This window comes from Merops nubicus, unplaced genomic scaffold (assembly GCF_000691845.1).
Source record: "Merops nubicus isolate BGI_N331 unplaced genomic scaffold, ASM69184v1 scaffold23052, whole genome shotgun sequence".
Classification (NCBI taxonomy): Eukaryota; Metazoa; Chordata; class Aves; order Coraciiformes; family Meropidae; genus Merops; species Merops nubicus.
In genome coordinates, this window is record NW_008594571.1 from 14,905 (window position 1) to 40,097 (window position 25,193).

General features: G+C 35.7%; 1 protein-coding gene across 1 annotated transcript in view; it reads left to right on the forward strand.

The window, feature by feature from the left end:
• Nucleotides 1-24,534, forward strand: part of KIAA1715 (KIAA1715 ortholog) — a 35,929-nt gene extending 11,395 nt beyond the window's left edge. Inside the window, exons 6-12 of the mRNA XM_008935829.1 lie at nt 4,767-4,847; nt 4,936-4,987; nt 12,117-12,335; nt 15,805-15,910; nt 16,393-16,463; nt 17,732-17,902; nt 24,035-24,534. Coding sequence (XP_008934077.1) covers nt 4,767-4,847; nt 4,936-4,987; nt 12,117-12,335; nt 15,805-15,910; nt 16,393-16,463; nt 17,732-17,902; nt 24,035-24,231 — 897 coding nt within the window. The 3' untranslated portion in view covers nt 24,232-24,534. The remainder of the gene's footprint in view (nt 1-4,766; nt 4,848-4,935; nt 4,988-12,116; nt 12,336-15,804; nt 15,911-16,392; nt 16,464-17,731; nt 17,903-24,034) is intronic.
• The last annotated feature ends 659 nt before the right edge of the window (nt 24,535-25,193 follow it).

Here is a 25,193-nt window from a genome sequence, read left to right on the forward strand (position 1 = left end):
TTAAAGGGAAGTATCCTTTGGTTGGAGAGGTAATAAAAAGGAATGGGAGAGGCTTGTTTTCTGAGGAAGTAGTTATACGCATTTATTTCAATGTTTTAAATTTTATTTCATGAAAACTTGTTGAACTGATATTATTTAACTCTCCAATTTACATAGTCATTGGGTCACCTTGAATGGAAAGTTCTTGGAACAGAAAGAGCCTAATGGAGAACAAACCAGCTTTTGGAGTCTGAGATGTGAAGCCTTCATTTCAGTTTAAGTTTATTTTTCTGTAATCAGACTAGATCAGGAGTAGTAATGCTGAGTTTTTGTCTGAGAAGCACTTTTAGAGAAAAGGTATTGAATAAAAGATTAGTTGGTTTATAAAGGGAAGAGTTCTTTACTTTGGGAATTGAGGCTCTTGAAACAAGGTGTGTTTATTTTGCATATGCAAGAAAAACCCTATTATAGAAGAGCAGGGAGGATTTAACAGTTAAACAATTGCACAAATACTTAGCAATATAGAAATTATACTGTAACAAAGGAGAATTTAAACCTCCAAATATAAGTTGCCATTAGTATATATGCATGCCAAGCTTTAATGATTAAAGACAAACTTTGAAATAGGATTAGTAAAGCAGAGTTCTGGGAAGTCCAATAATCTATAACTGAGTTATTTTTCAGTCTGAAGGGAATAAAATATCCGTGATTACCTCCTGATTTTGCGGGTGCCTGGTTCCTAGGAAGGAATCAGAACCAGAAGACTTATTGCAATCTCTTGAATTTTTTACTCAGGAGACTGACTTGGGAGTTTCTTCATAATTTAAGGGTATTTAATTAAGCATTAAAATTAGGTCATCATACATGAAACCTAGCGTGTTGAAATGAGCTGAAAGTGGATGCAGGTAATGAGACAGAATATAATTTGTGTTTTAGATAAAAATATTATGGAATACAATTTTATGAGTTTTTCTTTTTAGTAGTACTTGGATTTTATTTTCTTCTGGATTGATTTACTTAGGTCTATATGTGGTTATGAGTAACTCTAACAACACCTACTTTTTATTAAAACAGAACAAAAACCTTTACTAAGTAAAATCACAGGAAGAGGGGAGGAAGAGGATATTTTTCCTGCTGGATTATGATTTGCTACTCAGTTTGCAACAATTTTTTTTCTACCCTTGCTTGTAAGGGATACGTTGGTTGTGTTTGTGATTGTGTATGTAATTTTGGCCTTAAATTTCTCCATTAATAAGGATGTCAACCCTTAAACCTGGAAGTGTATAGATGAGCAAGTTCAGAGGGTTAAGTGCATTAAAGCAGGGGCACAGGACATGTATTAAGCTGCTACAAGTGCGAATTAGTGGAGATTTTACCTGGAGCAGCAGTCTTAAAGGTGGAATAATTCTTAGCCGGAGGACAGAGTTGTGGAGATAGCAATTACTTTGCTAATGTTAGGATTAAAATTTGGTCAAATTTGCTCAGCTATTCTGTTATAGTAGGCTGAGTGTAATATTAGACTTCGACAGGCTTCCTTGCTGTTTCAGAAAGGAATTTAGAAAGTTGCCTTTGTTAATTTTCCAAGGGGGGAAAAAAAAAATCTGATTTCAAGGCTGTTTTGAAGTTATTCTAATAATGGAAAAAAAAGGCAACATTTAAATTTTGTTATTTTAAATAACTACTGTTTAATGAACCTTATACCTTCAGCCTTCCAGGCAAAGAAAACTGTAGATATTTTGATAACCTTCGGTATGTGACAGAAACTCTTGAGAGTCAGTTGTTGTATAGGTCCAGTCTTCTCTCCCCAGTTTGTGCTAGAGTATTATATGAAATTGGAAGTTTAAAACATGGTTAAAAATCATATTTACTGATGAATGATCAAATAAGCTATTTCTTTTATGCAGTATTCACACAAACCAGTTACTTGGGTTTTTTTACTGTTTCCATGGATCTAACCAGAGTACACTTGATTATTGTGGCTTAAATGGTGTTCCTATTTTAAGAAAACTTTTGCTATTTATACTGGCCTATCTTACATAGTAGACTGAAATGAGTCTTGTGGCTTTGTGAACATAAGGAAAAACTTCTTCATAGTTGAGTTTGATGTACCAAGTAGTTCAGTTTAAGAACTCATATTAGGATCTTGAATAAGAAGTTTGCACTGTGTCAGTGCTTCAGACATCCTGTTGCAAAATTGCATTTGCAAGCAGCTTAAAATACATTACTCATATTACTTTTCAATATAGGCAACTGATGTTGTTGCCACAGGAATTCTGTTTGGTTGCTAGCTGTAAAGAAGACGGTCTGTGCAATTATTCATAGGAGAGAATATGGTATATGACCATGCTTCTGTATTGAGATATGGTTAATTCCATGAAATAAGTTTGAGAAATTCACAATTATGCCAGTATTAACTTTCACAGAGGCTTTGCTTGTGGTCCTGGTTACTCAGCCTTTAAGCTTGACAATAATAGATGATGACTTAGCGCTTGGCAGGAAGTAAAAAATGTTTTTTTGTGGGAAGTTTTGGATTTCAGAAGAGTATATAATGGAAAAAGAGCAGGAGATGTTAAGCAATTTGCTGTGTTACCGAGACACTGCTCAGCACTAGGTTAACCTTTCCAAGGTTATGCTTCAGGGTGGTGAATAATCCAGTAGTCAGTATGTTAATTTGCATTTATAAATGAGCTTTCTGTGGCAGTGCACAAACCAGTTTCTTCTGTAGATTTACAGGAAAATTTATATTTTCAAGAAATTTGTAGAGTCAGTTGTGAAACTGAATTCTTCAGGTTCAGTTTTACTAAAATTATAAAGGTCTCTGAATTTCAGAATATCAAGAGTAACTTGAGTTATGCAGTAACTATATAATGTGAATAATTGATTTGACATCTGAATCTTGTGATGAAAGCTGCTTTTTTCCATTCCAAAATGATGTTCCTGTTTTTGCAAAACTTTTATATCCATAAATAACTACCACCCTATCTAATACTGCTATAGCAAGAAGTGTATTAGATAAAGTAAGTGTCAAGTGATGGTGGAGCATTCTGTTCTATGTCTTCCTAAAGGTCACTTGGTCATGCAGAAAGTTATATCTCATTTTCCTGTGTGGCTATAAAGACAATTGCATGCATTACATGTTCATTGATGGAAAGTTGCTTGGGGCTTTTTTATTTTGATTTGGGGGCCAGACATCGGACACTGACTGTTAACGCTTCCTTGCTTTGCAGCTTCACCCCACTAACCTTACCCCTTCATACAAAGGTCTGCCTTATGGTTTTCACTTTTAGAAGCACTTTTATTTTTTCTATTAGACCCTTAATTCTGATCTTATTGCACTGTGTGGCATTTGTTTTATAAAGTTAGGGAGTTAACTCCAAAGTCCTACTGAAATACAAGTTTAGGAAATTGTTTTTTAACTTCCCTGTTCACTCCCTTTTGTTTCAGCAGTCCTTAATTAACAGCTTGGATAGTATTCCTTGCCTTAAACCTCCGGTAGTGCGTGTAGGAGTGAAACATTAAATGGATACTTTGTATCCATTAGATTGAGTGAATTTTATTTAGCCTTGTATAGTTATGTATTTTACTTCTTTATATTAGTTTTTGAGGTCTGTCAAAAGGTAAAACCCCTGCAAGGTCTATGTATGCAGAACGGCTGAAACTTTGGTTTGTCACTAGTTAAGTAATAGCATGAAAGTCTATGTTAACCTGCACCATTTGTTATTTTAGCAGTGATAAATGAGTTTGAGAGAACTTAATTTTTTGACCACTGACCTTTTCAGTTTTGCAGTTTATGCCAACAGCAAACTTAAGAACAAACAAACCCCCCCACTTTTAACTATCATGGCCATTAGTCATCTCTAGGAGAAAAGGTCTGCTTAAGATACTGTAAAATGTATGATAATTTCTATACATATTAGCTATTTGTCATAACTTCAACTATCTCCATTTAAAGTTAAGCTTCTGATGTTGACTGTTAACCACTAAAATGATATTTTACTAGTGATAACTTTTTTAATTAAGCCCATGTATTAACTATAGAGCCACTTGAGTGCATTGTAAATAAAACACTATAATAATGAAGTGCTTTAATTACCTTCCCTAAAGTATGCATAGTTTTCAGTAAATATTTTTATTTAGATTCTTACCATGTTCCTTTTTTCTGAAAAGCGGTTTGAATCACTGTTAAGATGGAGCTCTAGCATTTAAAGTCATTTGAACAAATTCCATGGCTCTTCTCTAGTTAGTGAGGTTTTCACAGCATTTGCAGCAAGCTAATTGCTTCTGCTAATAAATAATCTAAAATCGATGCTGACAGCAGTTAATTGGCACAGACACTTTATTCTGTAAAGCACTCGGCTAATGACCTTCCTTAAATTAATAGCATTAAGTGCTATGAGGAAATAAATCTAAGGAATTACCTGTCATTTGCTTGTCATGTCTAATAACTTCCAATAATGATGGCTGATAGATTTTTGCACATTTCATTATTGAAGTTGGTGCATGTAATTATTCTCCTCATTATATGTAAACAATTAGCAATATTTGGTGTTTCCTTGTGATTAAGCTGTTAAATACAACTAGCCTGTTAGAGTTTAGAAACTATTCTTGAAAGCAAAATTTAATTTCTGTTGAATACAGCAAATCCACAGGTATGTAAATATGCTGCTGGTTCATTGGGCTGAGCTTCACCTTCTGGTTACATTAATACGTTGTTTGTAAATGGGAGTAATATAGGGGGAAATACTTTGAAGAATTGTGTATTGATGTGTGGAATCTCTTGTTTCCAGCTTGAGGAAGTAATGGAGAAGGAAACTTACAAGGCTGCTAAGTTAATCCTTGAAAGGTTTGATCCAGAATCAAAATCGAAGGTAAGAATCTTGGCATTTATACTGATTTACTACAAAAGGTACTGTGGAACTGAGCATCTAGATAATGTTATTTATAATTAATTGGCAGGAGGCTGAACTGCCATCTGCTGGAACATCTGCAACCTCAAGACCTGGACAAGGTAATAGCCCTGTAAAATGACTGCTCTTTAGCATAGATACTCATCTTTCATAGCAATTTCCACTCTAGGATTCTCTCTATGATAAAACTTGTAGATCAGTTGACCTTTATTTAGGGTTAATAGACTATTTATTAGACTATGTCCATTACTGGTCTGTATTTTTCAGACAAGGCATCTATTACTAAAGGCTGCTGTTCTTCTAGACAGCAGGATGTTTAAAGCAGCTTGATGCTAAAGCAGGGAGAAAACTAACTGGCGACATACTTGCAATTTTTATAGAATATTAAGGTGCTTTCAAATCTTATGACTTAGCTTTTCTATGCTGGTTCTGGCTAGTTGACCTTTCCTAATGAATGCTTATACTACTGCTGTGTGGTGAATGGGAGGATTCCACAAAGCTAGTGCAGGAATCAGATATTTCTTAGATGCAAAGTCTTGTTTATCGTGTTCCGTTTCGAGGTGCTATTGAATAAAATAATAAAAGAAACAGAAAAACCTTGCATGTGTTTCAGGGAAGCCTTGTTTCTAGACTGCACACACAGGTATTGAGAATGAAAAGATCTCCCAAAGAACTCTCCCAGTAGTCTGCTTGCATTAAAAATGGGGACCATAATTACAAAAAAAGGCAAACAAATTAGTATAAGTTTAAAGTCGAGAGTAATATGCTATAAAAAGTATACTTAATATACTGTAAAAAGTATACTCAACTAAAGCTGAGTATTTTATATAATATAAACTGAAGGTGCTAGTTTTAACACATTATAAAGGCTACCTTGTGTTATAGTACTGAAGATAACTACCAAAAAAATCTCTGTGAGCACTACTTTGCTGGTATAACCAACTTAGACCTGCAGAGGCTGGCGCTCAAAATAAAATGCAGACTCTGATGTACATAATTTTCCTTAAAATAGAGATTGCTTTAGAGCATATGTTAGAACTGTCAACTTTGTGTCTAGTTCTTGTGAGTAGCCAGCTTCTTAATTTGTCTTACTTCTTGCTCTTGGAATGCTGGTTTTGATGTGTGCAGGCTACCTGGATTTACACAAAAGTGTTTATAAGCTGCATGGTCAAACCCACTATTTTGTTCTTGCTTAGCTTCAAGTTGTCATTAAAACATTTTTAAACCATCATTACTTGTTGACACTGACAGTGAGTAGTTGCAGTGCAGTACATTGGCAGTAAAGGTTACTGGTATCCTAGGCATAACACCTTTTTCTCAAGTTTGCTCCTTGCCTATCTCTGCCACCATTCCATTTCTGCAGCATTCATAGATAATTTTAAGACTGAAGGGCTATTTTGACACCCTGTTCTGTTCTGTCTTAATACAAGTCATGAGTAGTTGCCAAAAATTTTGTCATACCTGTAAGGTTTAGACAGTCTTTTCTTTTTTTAGCTCTTAATATTCATTCTTCTTCTTGAGGTATGTTAGAAAACACTCCAGAAGTAGAGTGACAGACCTGTTTGTAGAATGCAAGTAACATTAACCAGCGGATGAAACTGCCTGGAAATGTGTGTTAAGCAGAGCTCTAGAGATAACTAGCTGTTAAATTAAGTAGGAAATGAGAAGTCTTTAGTCACCCTGGCTTTATTATGAGATATCACCAGAGTTTTTGAAAGTCCTAAGGAGTTGGGTGATTGTTCTCTTCCCTCTGCCCAGGCTGTGTGAGTAGCAATGGTAACAAATGAGTTGCTCAGTTTCTATTAAACTAGTCTTGTGTTTGGGTTGAGAGAGCACAGTGTGTATACTTTTGATCCGGGGTTCTGAGTTAGTCAAAAAGAAGGTTAGTTGGATCCAGCATACAGTGTGTGGTGTTGATTTTGACTTGATGATTAATAGAAGGGCTATGAGGGATAGGATTTGAGTGAGTTAAAAGTATTTCTGAGACCCAGGCACTATAGGTAGTGGTCTACATTAAGTGTGTACAATAGGAGTAGATTTGTAGAGTGAAACAGTTGTTGCTGAGGAGTTTGTCCACACTATGTGTTTAGAGGTTTCTATTTGGGGCTAGCTGTAAACTGGTCTCATGGACCTGGTGGAGAGCATCTTTCAGTTCAGTTTCGTTTGAGAAGAATGTAAGTGCTGCTCTCTGAGACTGTGTTGTGGTGTGAATTGGAGACCTCTGAGTGAGGACACAATTTAGAAAAGGTAAAGTATGCTTCTGATTCACACAATTCAACTTCTTTGGGTGCATCCACATTAAAGTAAGCAATTTATCTTCAATAAAAATGCAGTTTAGCCTTTGGAAAATAAATATTGTAAGTTATCATGGCTTATGGTTGGGTTTGATATTCTTAAGGGTCTTCTACAACTTACAATTCCACATAATTTTGTTCATATACAGCACAACTTCCTTTCTTTTCCCAATCTGTTCTCTAACACATTGAATTTAGAATTGGTGCCGATTTCTGTCCATGTACAAATGGATTTCAGACTATTTTGTATGTGCATTGGAGTTCAGGTGGGACAAACTCTGTATGGCTTTAGGTTGTGAAATTGTGGAGACTTTCTAAATAACCTGTGCTTGGTATGTACAGTAATTATTTCAAACCTTTAAAAAACTACTAGCTTATTGCTGTTCACATTAAGTACCTGCCCCATAAAAATATTAGGTTCTGCTTTGTGTGCTAACTTCCTGTAACTAGAGGACACCTTAATGTGGTTGTGGTGTAATTTGGTGTATGCAATATGTGAATAGAAGAAGAATGATAGTGATTGAGAATAAGAAAGTATTTAACAAGCTAACATTAAATCTTCCTTGTTCTTCTCTTTGTTCTCTTTGGACACAAACTAGCCAGGCAGACAAACTCATTGTCTTGAGCTCTATAATTGAGTCTTTTTGAAAAGTGGATAAATAATGATCAAGGTGTAGTCATATTGGACAGTTGTGTGTGAGGCAACTGATGGAAGGTTGGTTATTTGGTATGTTTTTGACTTACCAGTTGAAATAGTAACTTGCACATCATACTAATTAGTACAAAGGTTTAATCAGCGTTGCATAATAGTTGGTTCTTGGGAAATCAAATAGTAGTGCTCCGATTCTTGCACATTCTTAGTTGTTCTTGCAGTTTTTGTGATTTTGACATGTACTTAAGTAATTGTAGTTTTAACATATGATTCAGATGAATCTTGAGTTTGGCATATGCACTTACCAAGTGCAATTGTATCTGATCAGAAATGTTTTGAGATGTAGAGTTAATGAGTACATCCAGTGCTTTGGGCACATGAAAAAAATAGGGTAAATATATAATGGCAGTGTAAGAAATACTTATCAACAGTATTTATTTGTTGATACCTGCTCCCTTCATTGTATTAATACAGCTGTTAGCTGGGCTGCATTGTAAATTGGATCACTCTGTGACCTGAATTAAAAATAATGCAATAATAGATGTTTAGAAGTGTAGGATGAGTACAGGCACAAGGAGAAAGGAAGAAAGAAAGGTCTTAGTTGGTCTTTGCCACTAAAGCCAAGAAGTTATGTGAACTATATTTTGACTTGCACCGTGCTTTAGCTCTTTAAAAATTATGTAGTCTTCTGTACAAAATTCAGAGTTTTTAAGTGAGAGAGAAATAAAACACTTATGCTTATAAATATGAAAGATACAGCTGCCTCACCACTGGCAATGTCTTGATATACTTCAATAGATCATACTGAATCACCGAATGTGAATAGTAGTCCTGTTATGTAATGTATCTTATGTATCTGTGTTGTTCAGTGCTGGTAACTGCAAAATTTGGCCTCTGATGTGCTTGAAGAATAAAAGTTCTATTTTTAAGTAATCTGTCTTCATACAGCTGGTTTGCAGATGCACAAAAATCAGGGAAGAAAAAACCTTGGAAAATTGCAAAACTTTATTAAAACTACGTTAGCAGTAGCTGTATGCTGTGTTAGCATTGAAACCTGAATGGCGTGCCTACTCAGCTAACTTGTGAAACTTGAGTTATGGAAAACTGGAACTTTCCAAGAGGCTCATTATTAACGCATTGCATCTCAATTTGAGGAGTATATAGTTCGTCTTCAGTTACTGCAGAAGAATATTAGGGCTGTTATTATGGAAGCAGACAGCAGATCTAAAAGGAATTCAAGGAGTTGATCAGAATCCATATGTGACACTGAAATGATTACATAGGTCTGTATTCTGATGTCCCTGACAATGTGCTTATAGATCCTGGAGGTGGTATTGGAGATTTAGGCAACAGAAATCATCCAGGTTTGTGGCTTGTCATTAACATCTGCAATTCAAGAGATTAATGTGGTAAATACTGGGGTGGATGGGCTATCGTTCTTGCCAAGGAGAGCATTTCTCATTTTTTTTGTAATGTAAACTCTTCTGGTAACGTCTTTTTAGTTGGGGAGCAGCAGTGTTGGCAAGTTCTCTTAAGTATGAAATAAGAATAAAGTGAAAGCCAAAAAAAACTTTTAAGTGGAGGGAGGTGGGTCAAAAAAAAGCCTTGTGAATAACCTGATAACCTTTTGTAGAAACTAGCAGGGAGTCTTACATTCTTACCTCTGTTTTGAGACTAAAACTACTGAAGCACATCTCTGTAATACTGACTATAAGGTGCTAGGATTCGACATCTTTGTAGGAGCAAAAATACAAGGAAAGAGTCGTGAAAGTAGCAGTAATTTTTAAAAAATTGAGTATTTTTAAAGGAGGCTTGGAAAAAATAACCCTTCAGAAAGAAGAGGCAAGAGGGGCAAAAGTCTTGCAGGTGGCATGGAAATTGCTGATGAATAGTGTATTATGAGCTCAGAAAAAATATGACTATATCCATGACCTATTGAAACACTCAGAACTGTTAAGCAACCAAAACTGACATGCTTAAACCAGGTGATATAGGGAAGCAGTCTTCAAAATAAGTGAAATTTCATATGTAGAAATTATAGTAATGATCTTTGACATTTTATATGTAAGACCATAATAAGGCAGGCTTTCTAAAGAAAAAGGATAAAGAAAATTTTAGCAGTGGATTAAAATACTTTTTTTTAGCTATTTACAATGATCTTGGAGCAAGTGGATTTAGGCTTTGTTACATATTTTTTTTTTTTTAAAGATCTGTGGAACTGAAAAGAGTTAAGAATTTGAATGCCTTTAGCTTGATTTTTGAAACTAGTACACAAATGGAAACTATAACAGGAAAACATGAGTAAATCATGGGGCAGAATGAATACATTGTTTGTAGGTGAGTTATGCCCATTGGTCAGATGGCATGGAGAGAATGATGCAATTGTTTTAACATATTTAGACTTGAAAGGTTATTATTAAGTTCTCTCAAAACGCTCATATAGAAATGTCAGCACTGAGGTTCATCATAAATGAATCGATTAAAATAATACTTTCAACACAGGAACAGTTTTCAAAGCAGAAACAAGTCACCAAGGAAACCTTAATGGAGTTTCTGCAACTACCTCACCAATTTATCCTAGTTTTGAGGTTTTGAATGGTTTCGATAGTGAGGAAACAAACTTCACTTCACTTGCTAAAACCAAGTGAAAACACAGAATCTTCATACTGTTGATCTAACTTGGATGACAAAGTTGTGTGAAGAAATGCAGTCACACATATAGTGTGGCAGAGGAATACTACTAGTTTGTCTTGGTCTGTAGGAAGAGGAACTAGGAGGATTTTTGTATGATTTTGTGCAGCTGTAGTCTTCCGACTGATGATACTGAAGAGTCTTTTATTCTTTCCTCTGCTGTATATTGATCCTATTTATATGTACAGATAAGTAAGCAAGAACATAGCCTACGTACATTGCAGTTTTGTGGCACTAAATACAGGCACTTTTCCAACAGAACTATTTGACCTATACACTAGCAATGGCAACTCCTCTTCCAGCCCATACAGATGCTTAGTTTGTTAGTATTGTACTTTTGGGCACAGGGATTGTTCCTTCAGGCTTCAGCACACCCATCTCCCTGTTGCTGATTGCTAGTGGACCTATAAACTGCTTGGTAAGCTTTCCAACTCTTCCAGCATGACACACAGTCAGCAGATAAAATCTAATGATGAAAGTCAGGGAGATGACTTTAAATTCCAATTCTAATGTTAAAATCCATTTGTTTTGAGGTAAGACAAGCAAGCTTGTTCAAACTTGTGTGAGCACTGGGCACTAACTCTGTAGATCATTATAGCTGTAGCTTGAGGTGTACCTTTTAGAGACTAAGATATTCCTTGTTAAACATGTTAATGTCTAAAGCCCTAAGGTGAGGCTTACGTTTCAGTTTCACTTGTTGCAATAGTATATTTCAAAGGTTCCCTAGAGGTGTTTAGGTATAGATGGGATAAGGAATAAATGATAGTGACTGCTGTTCATGAGTGAAGTTCTTAGTTTGTTTTGAGAAACAAGTTTGCCTGTAAATATAATGGAACTTCAGGTTTGCATGAATAATATAATAACCAAACCTTAATATATTCCTGGGATGATATTCCCATTGGTGTTATTGAGAACTCTGACTTCACTTAAGAAGAACTGAGGAAACCTATTAAGTTTTTTGTAATAGTGATTTAATTGTAGCTCTGACAGTGGAGTGAGAAGAAGTAAAAGCAAGGACATGTTCCAGCAGAGCCCATTCTTGCTTTGTGGCTTGTTGATAGGGTTGCTGTAAAAAGTGAATGAAACTATATGATCTAAATTAAGCATTACATTTTCTTCTGGCCTCAGAATTATTTCATTTGTTGTATCTAAAAAAAAAATTTACCTCTGGGCACTTAGCCTGAATATTTTGGAGGTTGATTGAATAGTTTTTGTACTCATGGCAAGCTAAATACTTGAAAGTGTGCTTAAACCATAGAGTAAAAACAGTGATAAGTTCTGTCTGTACATTGTGGTTTGAGTCTAGCTGTTAATATCTTCAATGTTCTGCCTTAGAGAAGAGAATTGTAAGGTAGGTGTCCGCTAATTTTCTTCTAGAAGATTTTTGCCCTAACTATTTAACAGTTTGCTATTAAAACACAGTATTCTGCATGGGATTTTTCTGACATGCTCAGCCAGACAGCTGGTGATCATTATTTATAGACCCTTCTGGTTTTGTTTGACTCTGATTTACTGATCGAATAATGTTATTAATGCACTTGTGCTAATCTCTTGTTTATAATGCTAAATTCAGTATGCACATGTTCTTGTCAGAAATTCGTCAGAGGACTGCAGCTCAAAGAAATGCTTCTACACCCCCACCTGCAACTCCTAAACACAGCTCTCCAAAATCACTGGTTCCAGCATCTCCTAATCTGCAGAGGGACACATCAGCTCTGAGTGGAACCCCAGAAAGAACTGCTGTGCCATCTTTGCAGTCAAATGCTTTACCAAGACGCCCTGGGTCTCCTGCTACTTCAGTGCCTGGAATGGGTAAACAGAGCACTTAAAGTTGTTTACAGTTTATATTGTTTTCTCTGGTTACCAATAAACTAGGCCATTTTCAGACAGTATGGAAATGGCATTTCATTTGGAAATAGCAGAGCAGTTATCTGATTAAGCAGGAGTTCCATATTCAATTAGCCATAACTCTTTACAGCTGGCACCTTTTGATGCTGAAACCTATTGCCTGAGCTCATTTAACAGTTATGGCTTCTTTGTTTAAATGGCAATAAAACTTTGCAGTATTCTGCAGTCAACAATATACATACCTTTTTATGTTCTTTAGAAGAGCTCTACACTTATATAAATCAGGTACAGAGGAGAACACTTTCAGAATACATTCATGTTTCTCGCTAAAACCTGCACATATTTTTTAACATGCATCTTGACATTTATTTGAAGTTTTACTCTAGGAGGTATAGTCATGCAATCTATACTCGTAGATTAAAGTGTAAAATACCAAATATACCAGAAAAGTTGTCTGTTGTAGCTGAATTCTTCTGAAATTGCATTGTTGCTTTGGTACAAGAGTCAAGAGTTAGCAGTAGGTTGAAATCTGGTAGAAATTAGTGCTGCTTAAAATTTGGTTTCATATCCTGAAAATGGTTTCCCCTTGATTTCTAGTTTGGTGTTCAGATGGGCTGGACTGTATTAAATAGAACATGAACTGAATTCCATAGGAGGGGATAGCAAAATACAAAAGTTTTGGGTGGGAGGTGGTGGTATCCTCCCCATGAATTGTAAATCTGTGTATAGGTTAGTGCCAGGCCTTGCATTTGTTGCAGGATGTCTGTCAAGTTGTATCACAAGGCAAGAAAGGAGATGAAATGCTGTCTTGAAAACAGGTTTGCAACTTGCCAGAAATCTTTTGGGCACCACTGTAATGTGGAGTAATTCTTTGCTCTTTCTACAGTGATTTTTTTTTTTTTTGTCCTGTGTTCCTGATTTTTAACTAAAGTCTTATGAACTGTATGCCATTGCTTACTAACTTCCATGATACAATCTGAAAGTAGAGCAGTACATAATATATCGACATATGGTCCCTTAAAGGAAGATCTTGGGTAGCTGAGGGTTGAAATGCCTGTTAGTGTTGTTTAGTATAGTGGAATAAGCTTGTCATGAAAAGTTGAGATCTTTCCCTTCTCTGCGGAGTCTATTAAGCAGTATTTTTTGTTAGTAGTTGTTTACCTGCATTATGAAACTACTACATTTGTTTTTATCCCTGAAGTGAACTGTAAAGACAAGTTATTAGCAAGTCTTGATTATCTTGAAGTACCAGAAATCAGCTACTTGTACCAGGAAATTGTTAATTTGGTTACAAGCCACATTTACTGAAATCTGCTTATTGAAAATTTTGTAATGCGTTTAAAATCACATTCTTCTTTTTGTTTAAGAAGCTAGTTGTATAATAAAATAATGTCAGTTATGTAACAGTTTTATTCTTAGGGGAAGATTCATACACATTAAATAAGCTGGATGAAATCCAGCCTTTACTGCAGAAATGGTTTGAAGGAGGAAGTTAAAAAAAAAAAAAGAAAAACTAATGGACTTATTTGGAAGGACAGCTGCCAAGCCTGTTAATCAAAACATTTCATGTTTTCGTGATAATGCTTTATAGACACTTTTTAAAATTTGCTAATAACTGGTATTTTGACCAAACATGTTGTTTTGTACTAGATAGCAGTAGAAGCCAGTGCAGTTGTCTGTTAAAGTGGGAGCCCTGTGTTCTCTTGAAGTTCCCCAAACCCTCCAGGCATATAAAAATCCAGTCATGTAGCAGTAGTGAGAAATATCTAAATTCAGTAGCTGTAAGAGTAATATCATTGCATCTAGGTTCATGCATGGCTTGCAACAAATATGAATAAACTTAATTATCTGAACTTTAGAGAAGATTAATAATTAATTTTCATTATACTATATTTTGTAGAGAAGAATCAATTTAATGTGTATTACCACAGAGCTCCCATATGTTTGAAAATTAATAACCAGCAGGTAGTTGAGAGTTTGCCAAGGTTTGCAGAATGACCAGTCTTTCTACAATGATTGCTTTTGATGTTCATATTAATTACTGGTGTCCATAACAGCATGAGAACTAGGATGGTTGGTCTGAGTTATTAGTAGGCAGGTAATTGAAGTTCTTCTTGGAACATGTTGTGATGTCTCATTCTAGGTAAATTCATTTAATACTTACCTTGTTTATTAACTTCTAGAAACTTTCCATTTATTGCTGATACACAGGTCATGTGAAAATTTTATCTTTTGAATATAGGGTTAAATAAAAGTTTGAGTGCTAGCCAGGTATTCACAAAATTATTCTAATGTTTTAATTTTATTGCAGATTACATCAGTGCTTCAGACATTTACTTCACACCTATGTTGAATGTTGTCCATTCATCTTTTTGTTTTAAATTGAAGTATTTGGTCTTTTAGGTTTTGGTGAAGCTGTCGGAAGTGCATTTTGCTTGAACCTTTATCCAAACATCTTTTTCAGAATTTTTGAAAGGAAGCATTAGGTCCAGTTAATGTTGTACTGAGTTTCTTCTGCCTTGTTCCTGTGAGGGTTTTCTTAGTCTGGGTTTGTGCTTGTTGACAGAGTAGAGAAGTAACTTGGGAACATATTCCCTGATGGATATCTGCTGAATTTAGTTCTCTTGTGAAAATTAGGGTTATTTAAAAAAAAATTGTATTGAGTATGAAACTTTTTTTATGCTTATTGAAGAGTTGTAAATTACACTATTTTCTGATTAAATTTTATTGTGCTCATACAGATGAGGACAGTACATTTAGGTCAATTATCGAGTATTGATGAGATGTGTTTTGAAAGGCTGTGCTGTTAGAAATAATTCAACCTTAATGGCAAGATCAGTTTCGTTCTATGCGTAGCACTTAGGGAGCGTACTGCTGAAAATGTTTGATTCCTACAGATCTGTTTTAAGGTTGGAAAGGGAGGTAGACATAAGAACTCAAAGCTACATGCACAGAAGCTGGCAGCTTGCAGTGGTCTTGTATAATAGACCAGGTGTTTTAAAGCTTTTTAGAAAGACAGATTTGTGCCACAGGTCTACTTTAATGGCCATATGCAAACAGGTGAAAAAGGTAGTGTTGAATATGCAGAGTTGAGAGTGTATCAAGAAAAGTCAGGGAGTTTCTTTGTTTAAAAAGCTTCTGTGAGTAATCATTAAATACTGTTGATACCTTAAGTTCTTTAGAAGTTATAAATTTAATTACGTGTTCAAGGTGTAGAAGTAGGGTGATTTAATAAGTTTATAAGCTAAAGGAAAAGAATAGGAACTTTCAAGTACTGTGGATTTAAAAATATTACAGCTTTTCTAGTGAACTAAGAAATGTGGCCATGTGTATTAAGTACATGCAATTATTTTATTACATTAGCATGTCCAGTGAAATATTATATGTTATAATGTAGTTGCAAATAATTTTGACATAGCTTGTGTCTTCCTAGGTCTTCATCCTCCAGGCCCTCCTTTAGCAAGACCTATTCTTCCTCGAGAAAGAGGAGTTGTGGATAGAGTTATTGAATATTTGGTTGGTGATGGTCCTCAGAACAGGTAAATTGTTGCTAAATGAAATACCTAAAAACTTTTAACAAATAGAAAGCTTCTATTTTATGGCAGATGTGTCAAGGTTAAAAGAATTGGAAATTTTTGTGATGAAATAGCCCTTTCCTATTGTCTTCAGAGGTGCCCAAACATCAGAATTTCCATTTTAACCATGGTCACTTTTAATATTGACTGTATTATAATAAGATATAAACTTAATTTGGGTGTTGTTTTCTGAGAATGATACTAGAAATGTTGAACCATGAGGTTTGAATTGTACCTAAGAATATTACACTGTTTTTAAACCAACTTTAAAAAGTATTATTTAACATACAGATTTAGTTTGCTTTAAAAGATAATAATTTCCCAGTGGAAATTACCTTCCAAGAGTGAATATCTAAGCTGATAGTCAGTATCCAAGGTAAAATGCACCTCACTTCAGTGCATTATTGCTTAAAGCTACATAATTACGTATTATTCATATTTTCTAGGTATGCCCTTATATGTCAGCAGTGTTTTTCTCACAATGGTATGGCTTTGAAGGAGGAGTTTGAATACATAGGTAAGAACTGATCTCTGGTAGACTCTGTTAGTTGGCTTGTGCATCATAACTAACATGCATCTTACTGAATTTTGGTTGCAGTTATGTACTTAACTGACACTGTGAAATGCCACTTCATGTGGGAACAGTTTTATGATAACTTATTAGTCTGTACCTTAAGATGCACTACAAGATTTGGAGAAGTATTTTATTATGACCTTCAGGCCAAGAATTTTATGTGTAGAAAACTATTCAGTAGAAATAAGCCTTCTCTGATACATCCTTGAGAAATGCTACTGGCGATGAATGGTTCTCGGAAGGGTTTTATATTGAGAAACTGCCTGATATTAATGTGTGCTGCTTTTACCAGAACTTAAAGTTTTGCTTTGGCAAGAAGATCTTGGAGAGGTATTGGAAAAGGAATGGGAAGAAGCTCTAGGGGGCTATATGTGAATTTATGGCTGACAATAACTTAAGACAGACACAGATGTTTATTGAACAGAGATGTTTTATTTTGCCTCCTTTCTAACATGAGTGTAAGCTCAATGCTTAAGACATGAGGGAATCTTAGATAAATCTTCTAATTAATTTTGTTTTGCTTAATTTTGACTAAATATACAGCATTGTAGGAATAAGATCAACTTTTCATACGGAACAAAGAAATGTAGTCTACATGTCATGTTAACTCAAGTGAATTCACAATTCAGCTGTGCAAGAAATTGCTACTTACCCCCTTGTCTTGGTGGGGTAAGCAGGCATTTAACTATTACGTGGTATCCAGTACTTCTCCAGAACAAACCAGTCGTTTCTTAAGTACCACATGGAGCAGGATGCTCATCAAAAAGCAGAGTGAGACATACCTTGCAGAATCCATAGCATCTCCTTACTTAAAGGGTGAGGAAAGTGGCATCTTAAAGGGGGGGGGAACCCAAACCAAACAAATATCTGCCAGCTTTTGTAGGAAAGAATAGAAGAACTCCATGTAGCAACATGTGGTGGTACTGCATTGCATTATTTTGTTCATTGTGGTTAAATCTTTCACAGTTCTGGGCAGTACTTTTAAGTGCAGCAGAGCTGAAAGCAAACAGATTTTTAAGAAGCAAGCATATGCTGTAGTTTAAAATGGAGTTATATAGAACAGCTTGTGTAAATTTGATAGAGGTACTCTCAGGTCCTTATGGTCACTTATTAATTGTCTGGTTTTTAGTATTTTGGATGGTCAGAATAGGAATAAATGTGAAACATGAAATTAATTAGTGGGGCTACTTATTGAGTGTGCTTTTGTGTAGCATTTAGGTGTGCCTACTGCTTTTTCCTGAATCCTGCAAGAAAAACTAGACCTCAAGCTCCACGGCTTCCAGACTTCAGTTTTGAAAAAAAGCAATCTGCAGAATTGAGTTCTGAAACTGAGCCTTTAAAACCTAAAGGGAGAAAGCCCCAAGAGACTCAACAGACAGAAGGTATGTGCTAATCTCATGAAGTCTGCTCCTTTTTTAGTATCTAATGAAATTGTCTTGTCACAAGCTCTCTGTTTTGATTAGTTTTTTGTAAGAACAACCGAAGAACTCAAATGCTGGTACAGGCTTCTTAGTGAGGTGATGAATGCCCCAAGCCTGTCAGTATTTAAGAGGAATTTGGACAATACCCTTAATAATATGCTTTAACTTTCGGTCAGCCCCAATTGGTCAGGCAGGACTAGGTCATTACTGGTCCGTTCCAACTGGAGTAGTCTAGTCTATTCTGGCCTCACAGGGGTGCGGTTTATATATTTTTTTTTTTTTTTTTAAGTTCTTGTCCCTGCTTCTTGCTGAGCTTGTTGATACTGTTATCTTCTAACCAGTACCCTAAAATGTCTTCACGTTAGACAATGCGTTTCATGCGAATAACAGTTCAACAAAATTTTTCACTCTAATGTTACTGATAAACAGATAGAAAATAACACTGTAAATTATAGAAATAGTTAAGAAGGGAATACGTCCTGAAGCGATTAACTTTCACTGTGTTTAGGAGGTCATTTGATTGAGGTGTGTTGGAATTTCTGCCTTTGTTCCTTTTGCTGATTTCCTCAGGGCAGGAAAATCTAGTAAAACTGCCTTGTTTGATTTCAGGGACTTCAAAGACAAATTGTCAGTTTTAATTTCACATAGTTCCTTTGGAGATGTTTTATAGTCTGCATATACAGTAGGCATCTGGTGTACAGCCAATAGGAAGATGAAGTGTTTTAAAAGACTCCAGAAACTATAATTTCAAAACAGAGAATCTCCAGTTAGATGTGTGTTGAGTGCTTGATTGGATTTTACACTAGTTTAAGCAGGGATCATGGGGGGAAGCTATCAAATAGTGTACAGCCCCAAGATTCAGGCTAGAAACCCACCACCTGTGGGGAACTGTCAGTGTAACAGAACGTTTCACCTTTGTTATCTTTAACAGGGAGTACAAAGTGGCATTTGCCTTTACTTTTTGGCATGAGAAGGCTGCATGAGACCAGTAGGGAAGTCTTATCTAAATGTACCCATCTCTGGGTGTGGTCAGATGGGGGAGCATTATAGGGAAAACTTGGTTAGTTTCTTTTCCTGTGTGACACAGTGTGCTCTTATTTCATTAATGGTACTATATTAGTGTGGAAGTAAGACTGAAATGAGATACGTGAAGCTAAGATGATGTAAATATCACTTTTGCCCTCGAATGATCTAATCATTATTTCAGTGAATGGAGGGTAAGTTAGTAGCTTCTTGGCTACTTTTACATCTAAGTCTTATAACTTTAATTTGTTACTGGGGTTTTCAAAACTCTACTCATTTTCCTCTGTATGAATCAAATGGGAAAGCCCTTAAAGATGGATATTCAGCTCTTGGAGGTGTGTGCTTGAGGGCTTCTGAGCATTAGCCATAACTACAGGTTCTTAAGAGGTATTGTGAGGGAGGGGTGCTAATTAAGCTGGTATTATCATTGAAGGAAATGTTCATCAAATGGCCTTTAATGGGTCTGAGCTGCTGAGTCAGTTTATAGATGTTGTAAAAAATGTAAAACCTCAAGAACTAGTGTGAGATTTTCATGAGGCACTTGAGATGTAGGAGTGAAAATTCTGCAAAATAACTTCTCTTTTTTTGAAAGCAGAGTTTTATCAAGTATTTCAGGATAAAATATAGAACAAAGGAAACCACTGTGGAATATTTTCCCCAATTCTCTTTTCCTACTAGGAAGTGTATGGTGAAAATTTTCAGAAGAGGCATAAGAAAAAAATAACTGGTATACTGACTTCTGATTTTATCTGGCTTAAACATCTGATCTTTTCTGCACTTTTCATCTTCAAGATTATATAAACCATGCTTTGCTAATAGGGAAGCAGCCAGAAGTAGAGTATATGCTGATATTTTACATAACTAATATTTAAGAAGTGTCTTGTAGAAGAGACCAGCACTACCCTATCAGTTTCACTGTGTTCACTGCCTGTGATGTGACACAAAGTAATCTCTTAGAATCAGAAAATACGATTTTCTGTACATCACTTTTTCCATCAGAGCCCTAATTTGAAACATAACTGCTTACAGACAGTTGGGCTTTATTAATAAATGAACATATTCCTTGATTGTAAGTTTAGGGTATGAAGCTATCATTGAGGTATAACTCTGGGGAGGACTTGTTCACTGACTGCAGTAATATAACTGTTGTCATAGCTAGAATAACTGCACTTAGATGTAAGGAAACATTAGTGTCAGGAAACCACTTTCACCACAGTGTCGACAATACAGAGAGATACAAATCTTATCTGCAGCTTATTTAAACCACAGCTGTATAGCTCAAAGAAACTGCAAGCTAATATGGTACAGAAGTGCTATAAATATTTTTCTAACCAGTCAGCTACTTTTACTAATGAGTGGAGTATGAAACCGAATCTCTTCAGTTGTGTGCTCATGCAGTGACAAGAATGTTACATGCAACTCCTGTGGATGAGAGGCCTGAAGAATGGTTATGGAGAGTGCTGTTGGTGCTGAACCTCGAATTTTTTAATCCTCTGGAAATATGGAGTCATCAACTATCAGTTTGATGATGCAGGTTACTGGCCCATACACCATGTCCATCTGAGTTACCTGGGAAATTTTAGTACCAGAATTAAGCAATATACTTCAGTGATTTCCTTACCCTTTTCCTAAATAGCTAATCTTTAGTTTTTTTCATCAAAGGCTAGTCTGTTTTCTCATGTACTTTTAGAAATATTGTTTGGATCATACCGAAAAAGCCAACAGGAACCACTTTCAGCCTCTTGGTTAATTTTGTCCTGCCTGTATTTAGTACTGTTACGCTGTGTTCTTGATTCAGGTTTGGCATTTAGCAATGTTTTGAAGATTGAAACAAAATTTGACTGCTTCAGTGTTTAGTAGTGAGTATCTGGTGCTGATGTTCAGAGGTCTTTGATGCCTTTGAACCTCAGATTTCACCATAGGGGTCAGCATTTTATGGAGACAGCTTCTTGTGTCTCCAGATTTTTTTATGGCATTTCTTGACCATCTTGAAAAAATATTTTATGATGACTTGATGCTCTTATTATGCTTTTATTAATGCTTAATGCTGTCACTCTTAAGGATTCTTGGAATACAGCAACTGTTAATGTTTGAAAGGACTTCCATTTAAAAGGCAGATGCAAAAATTTGTTTTGTTGTTCAACAGAAAGGTTCTCAGTAATGCTGAGAACAGGAAATCCAGGAAACAACTTCAAGGGTGTGCTTATTTGTGAGTTCTTCCAAAAGTAGAGCTGAGCTTTGAGCAAGTGTTATCAATGGAGCATAAACTTTATCTAGGAATAAAACTGATTGTAAAAATAAGTTTGCTGATTTCTGACTGCTCTACTTTTACCTTAGTTGAGCTAATATGGCTAGAATTCAGTGATTTCTCAAGTAGATAGTGGTGAGCTCATCTTGAATTTAATGACTTGTAAACAAGTTCTTTTGGCTTAAAAAATATGTGTTTCCAGTCTACCGTCGTTCAATTTTGCTGAACAACATAGTTTGCCTTTTTGGTAGGTTGTAATCAAATTTGGTAGGGAATCAAATGCTGTGCCATTAGCAGGTTTCTTTTCAAAGGCTTCAAAATAGTTTTCTGAGATATCAGAGCCATGAACACAGACTACTGTGAAGCACTTTTTCCTTAAAGAAAAAGTGAAATGGTGGATTAAGTATTAATCAAGGACACTAATTTTCCTCTGTCATCTTTAAGTATACCACATTTAAACTTTTTTCTTAGATATTGCTCTTACAATAACTTAAATCATTCAATATTGAGATCAAGTTGACTTGAGACAGGCTTTCCATTCATCAGTGTATTTAAAATGGAATCACTGTATGTGTTTACTGAAGGTTGGTTGTGTTTATAGTTGGAGTTAGTAGCACCACTTACTAGGACAGCTCTGACTTCTAGCTTAAAAGACCTACTCTTTAGTTTGTTACAACTTTGTCAGGCTTACACGGAAAATTTTGGCCTAGTAATTAAGTTGGTCTGGTTTAACTGTATATTCTGGAGAGTTTCAAGACTTTCACTAGGTTTAATCAAGAATAAGTTGGAAGGAAAAATCATTAAAACATGACATTTTATTCTCAGAGAAGCAGTGTCTCCATACTTCTTAGTAGAATGTAAAAATGAAAACAGTATCCTTCTCATGTTCCTTTGAATGTAGTTAGAACATGCACTTGGTTGGCTTTGTTCCTTTCCATTAGAAGCATCTGTTTGCATCTGCTAGTGGCTGATTGTCCTTGGGGCTGTCCTCACACTGTAGATGCTCAGTGTCCTCCTGATCAGACTGAACAAATAGTCTCTGTACCTCAATTGGACTAAGAATGAGTCACTTCTGCAGAGTGCTAAGCATCATTCAGTTGAGGACTGCAGGGCTGAAACTGTAAAGAAGTAATGGCTGGGCTATGGCTACCAATGAGTTGAGAGGGCATGGACCTGTCTCTTCCTCACATCCTCTGAGTCAAGCCTGAATAGCAGCAGTAAAGAAGGAATGTAACTTAAGTGTGGAGATATTGTAGCAGGAAAAGCCACAAACTTATTCATAGAATTTGAGGCTGAAGAAAAAATGCAGAGATGAGACCGAAAGAAAACTGTCAGTTGAGAGATAAAGACTGAACACAGGTTTGGGTGTGATGAAAAGGGTAATGGAAGAATAGGAAGGGAGAGTGGGATAGTCTGGAAAGAAACTAGACCATTAATTTTCTCAGGCAAAAACAGGAGGATTGACTATCTGACAGATGGCTCCAGAGAAATTTTGGAGCAAGAAGCCGGGGCAGGTGTTGAGCAGCCTGTGATTGGGAAAGCAGGGAAGGAGGCTGAATCAGGAGATAAGTTGGCTCCAAATTTGTTAAGGTGGAAGACCAAGTTAGATGAAGAAATGGAGAAGCTAGGCTGCATTGAGCAGTCTGAATTGGATTTGGAACTAGCTAGAGAAGAGAAAGGTATTGAACATGGGGCTGTGTGTGTGAAGAAGTGGTCTCAAGTTCTTGGTGAAAGACTGCAGTTCTGCCCGGTCTGCCAGCTTATGCAGCAGCTACTCTTGTCAGTTGTGACTTGGGAAGCTGGAGCAATGGTTCCAAAACTTTCAGCCCTGCTTGAACTCTGTGGATATCAGCCTGAATCAGTCCATTTTTCTCTGACACCCAACATGTTTTGATAAATATGAAATTACAAGCATTTGGTAAGGTTAATGTTTTTGAGCTGTGATTTTGCATCAGTTTTGCAAACTGTTTGCCTTCATAGTATGCATTAATGCTGCATAGTATTAACTAATACTAGTCAATAAATAAACTGTCATCAACAGGATCATGTTATAGTACTTTTGTGCCCTTTAGTGCAATGTTTAGTGTTCAGTTTTTCTGTGCTTATGCATATTTCAAAATGTAACTCTTTTATTTCTCATATGCTACTGAAATCCTATTGTGTAGCTAGTATTTACTTCTTTAAAGGTAATACGAGAAATGTTTGTGACTGATCTTCAACGTATACCTATTATCAAAGAAACTCCTATCTCACATTGAGAGTGAAGATACTCCCGTGTATATTCCCCACACTTCCTGTGAGAATATTGAGAATACCAAGTCATTTTCACTGGCTATTCTGAGATGTTGAGAACTAGACTATTCTAATACTTTTTTCTGGATATCTGGATTCTGACATTTAAAGTAGTTTCTGCCAAATAGAATGTTTAAGTCTTGTGTACAGATTGGACCCTTACAGAAAAATCTTTACAGTTGGTAAAACTTCCATTACAAGAAGCTGAATTACCACCATGTTTTTATTTCTGACACTGTCTTACATTAATGAATAAGCTTAGAAAGATTCTGTTGTGGAACATAAATAATACATATTTTCATAATGGAGATAAAAAAATCTTTTCCATAGTATTTTATTTTTTCTTAAATTTTACAGGTTTTACCTGTGACCATCTTGGTAGAAAACTAAAATATTTTATAGTTGAGAACTTCATGCAGTGACTAGTCAAAACATGTGTGCCATTGCAAAATGTTGTTTTGTTTGCTTTTTAAGTGTTAGCTTTCTCTTCATTTCTGGAAATGGTTATTTCATCATTTTTCTTTTCACAGAACCTGAAGAAGATGCAGCTCAGATTGCTGAGACAAATGTGACTGATGATAAAGCACCAAGTACTGAGCAGCTAAATGATAAGCTAGCTGAAGAAGTTGAAAAAGAAGCAGCAGAAAATGTTTCAACAACTGAAGACTCCATTTCAGAGTCTATTTCAGCTGAACAAAGTGAAGAATCTTTAATGAAAGCAGAATAAAGTACTTCAAGTGCCTTCTGTAGCTAGTTTTTAGCTTTGTTCATGCCTGTTGTTACTATTCAGGTGAGCTTTTTTAATGGTACAACTTAAAAATCTTGCTTGAGCTTAAACTGCCTCAACTGCCGCAGTATGTCAAAGCTAAGTATAAAAGTGGGTATTGTAAATAAAGCACATGTCTTTAAGTTAGCACATAGAGTGTATAGTTGGTTGAAGTTGTAGCCATCGTTCAGTTTGCATATTTGAAAACATAAAAGTAAAAGCTTTGCTAAGGGTGACCTATAATTTGACATCTCTTTAGCTGTCACACGTAAAGAGCAATTGCTGGCAGCAGCTGACTAGTAAGTTCAGTCTAGTGAACTTAAGATACTTTTTGATGCTTCCCTGTTAAAATGGATTGAATACATTTTAAATACACAGGTGTTTACAAGTTAGTTGGAAGTGTCATTACAGTGGTGTTAATGTTCTTCATTGTCTAACTTTTTGACAGAATTAACTTAAATGGCACTCACATAAATGGCATCTCCTTTGGTGTTTGCATTGCAGATGAACCAGAGGCACGTACATACAAAACTCTTTTGTGTTTACAAAATATATAGAAAGTCTCTGCACTTGATTGTACTTGAATACCAAGCACTATTTATACCTGTACAATAATGACAAGATATAAGTGAATTTTGTGCCTTTGTGTATTTTGTTTAATGAAAATAAAGACATCTAGCAGCAATACTTGATTTGTGATTCCTAAAAGTGAAGAGAATTTCTGTTCTGCTGTATGCAGCTATTCTACGGTTACTTTGTTGAAGTTCAGAAGGGATTGTGACACTTAAAAGGACCTTGTCTATATGTAGCTATGGTGGCTCTGACAGAATAAATATAGACAGATCCCGGATCAACAGGGGAAGTGCATGTGCATTTGCCAAAATACTTTTCTAACTGTGCCTAAGACTTGATAAACTTGTTAA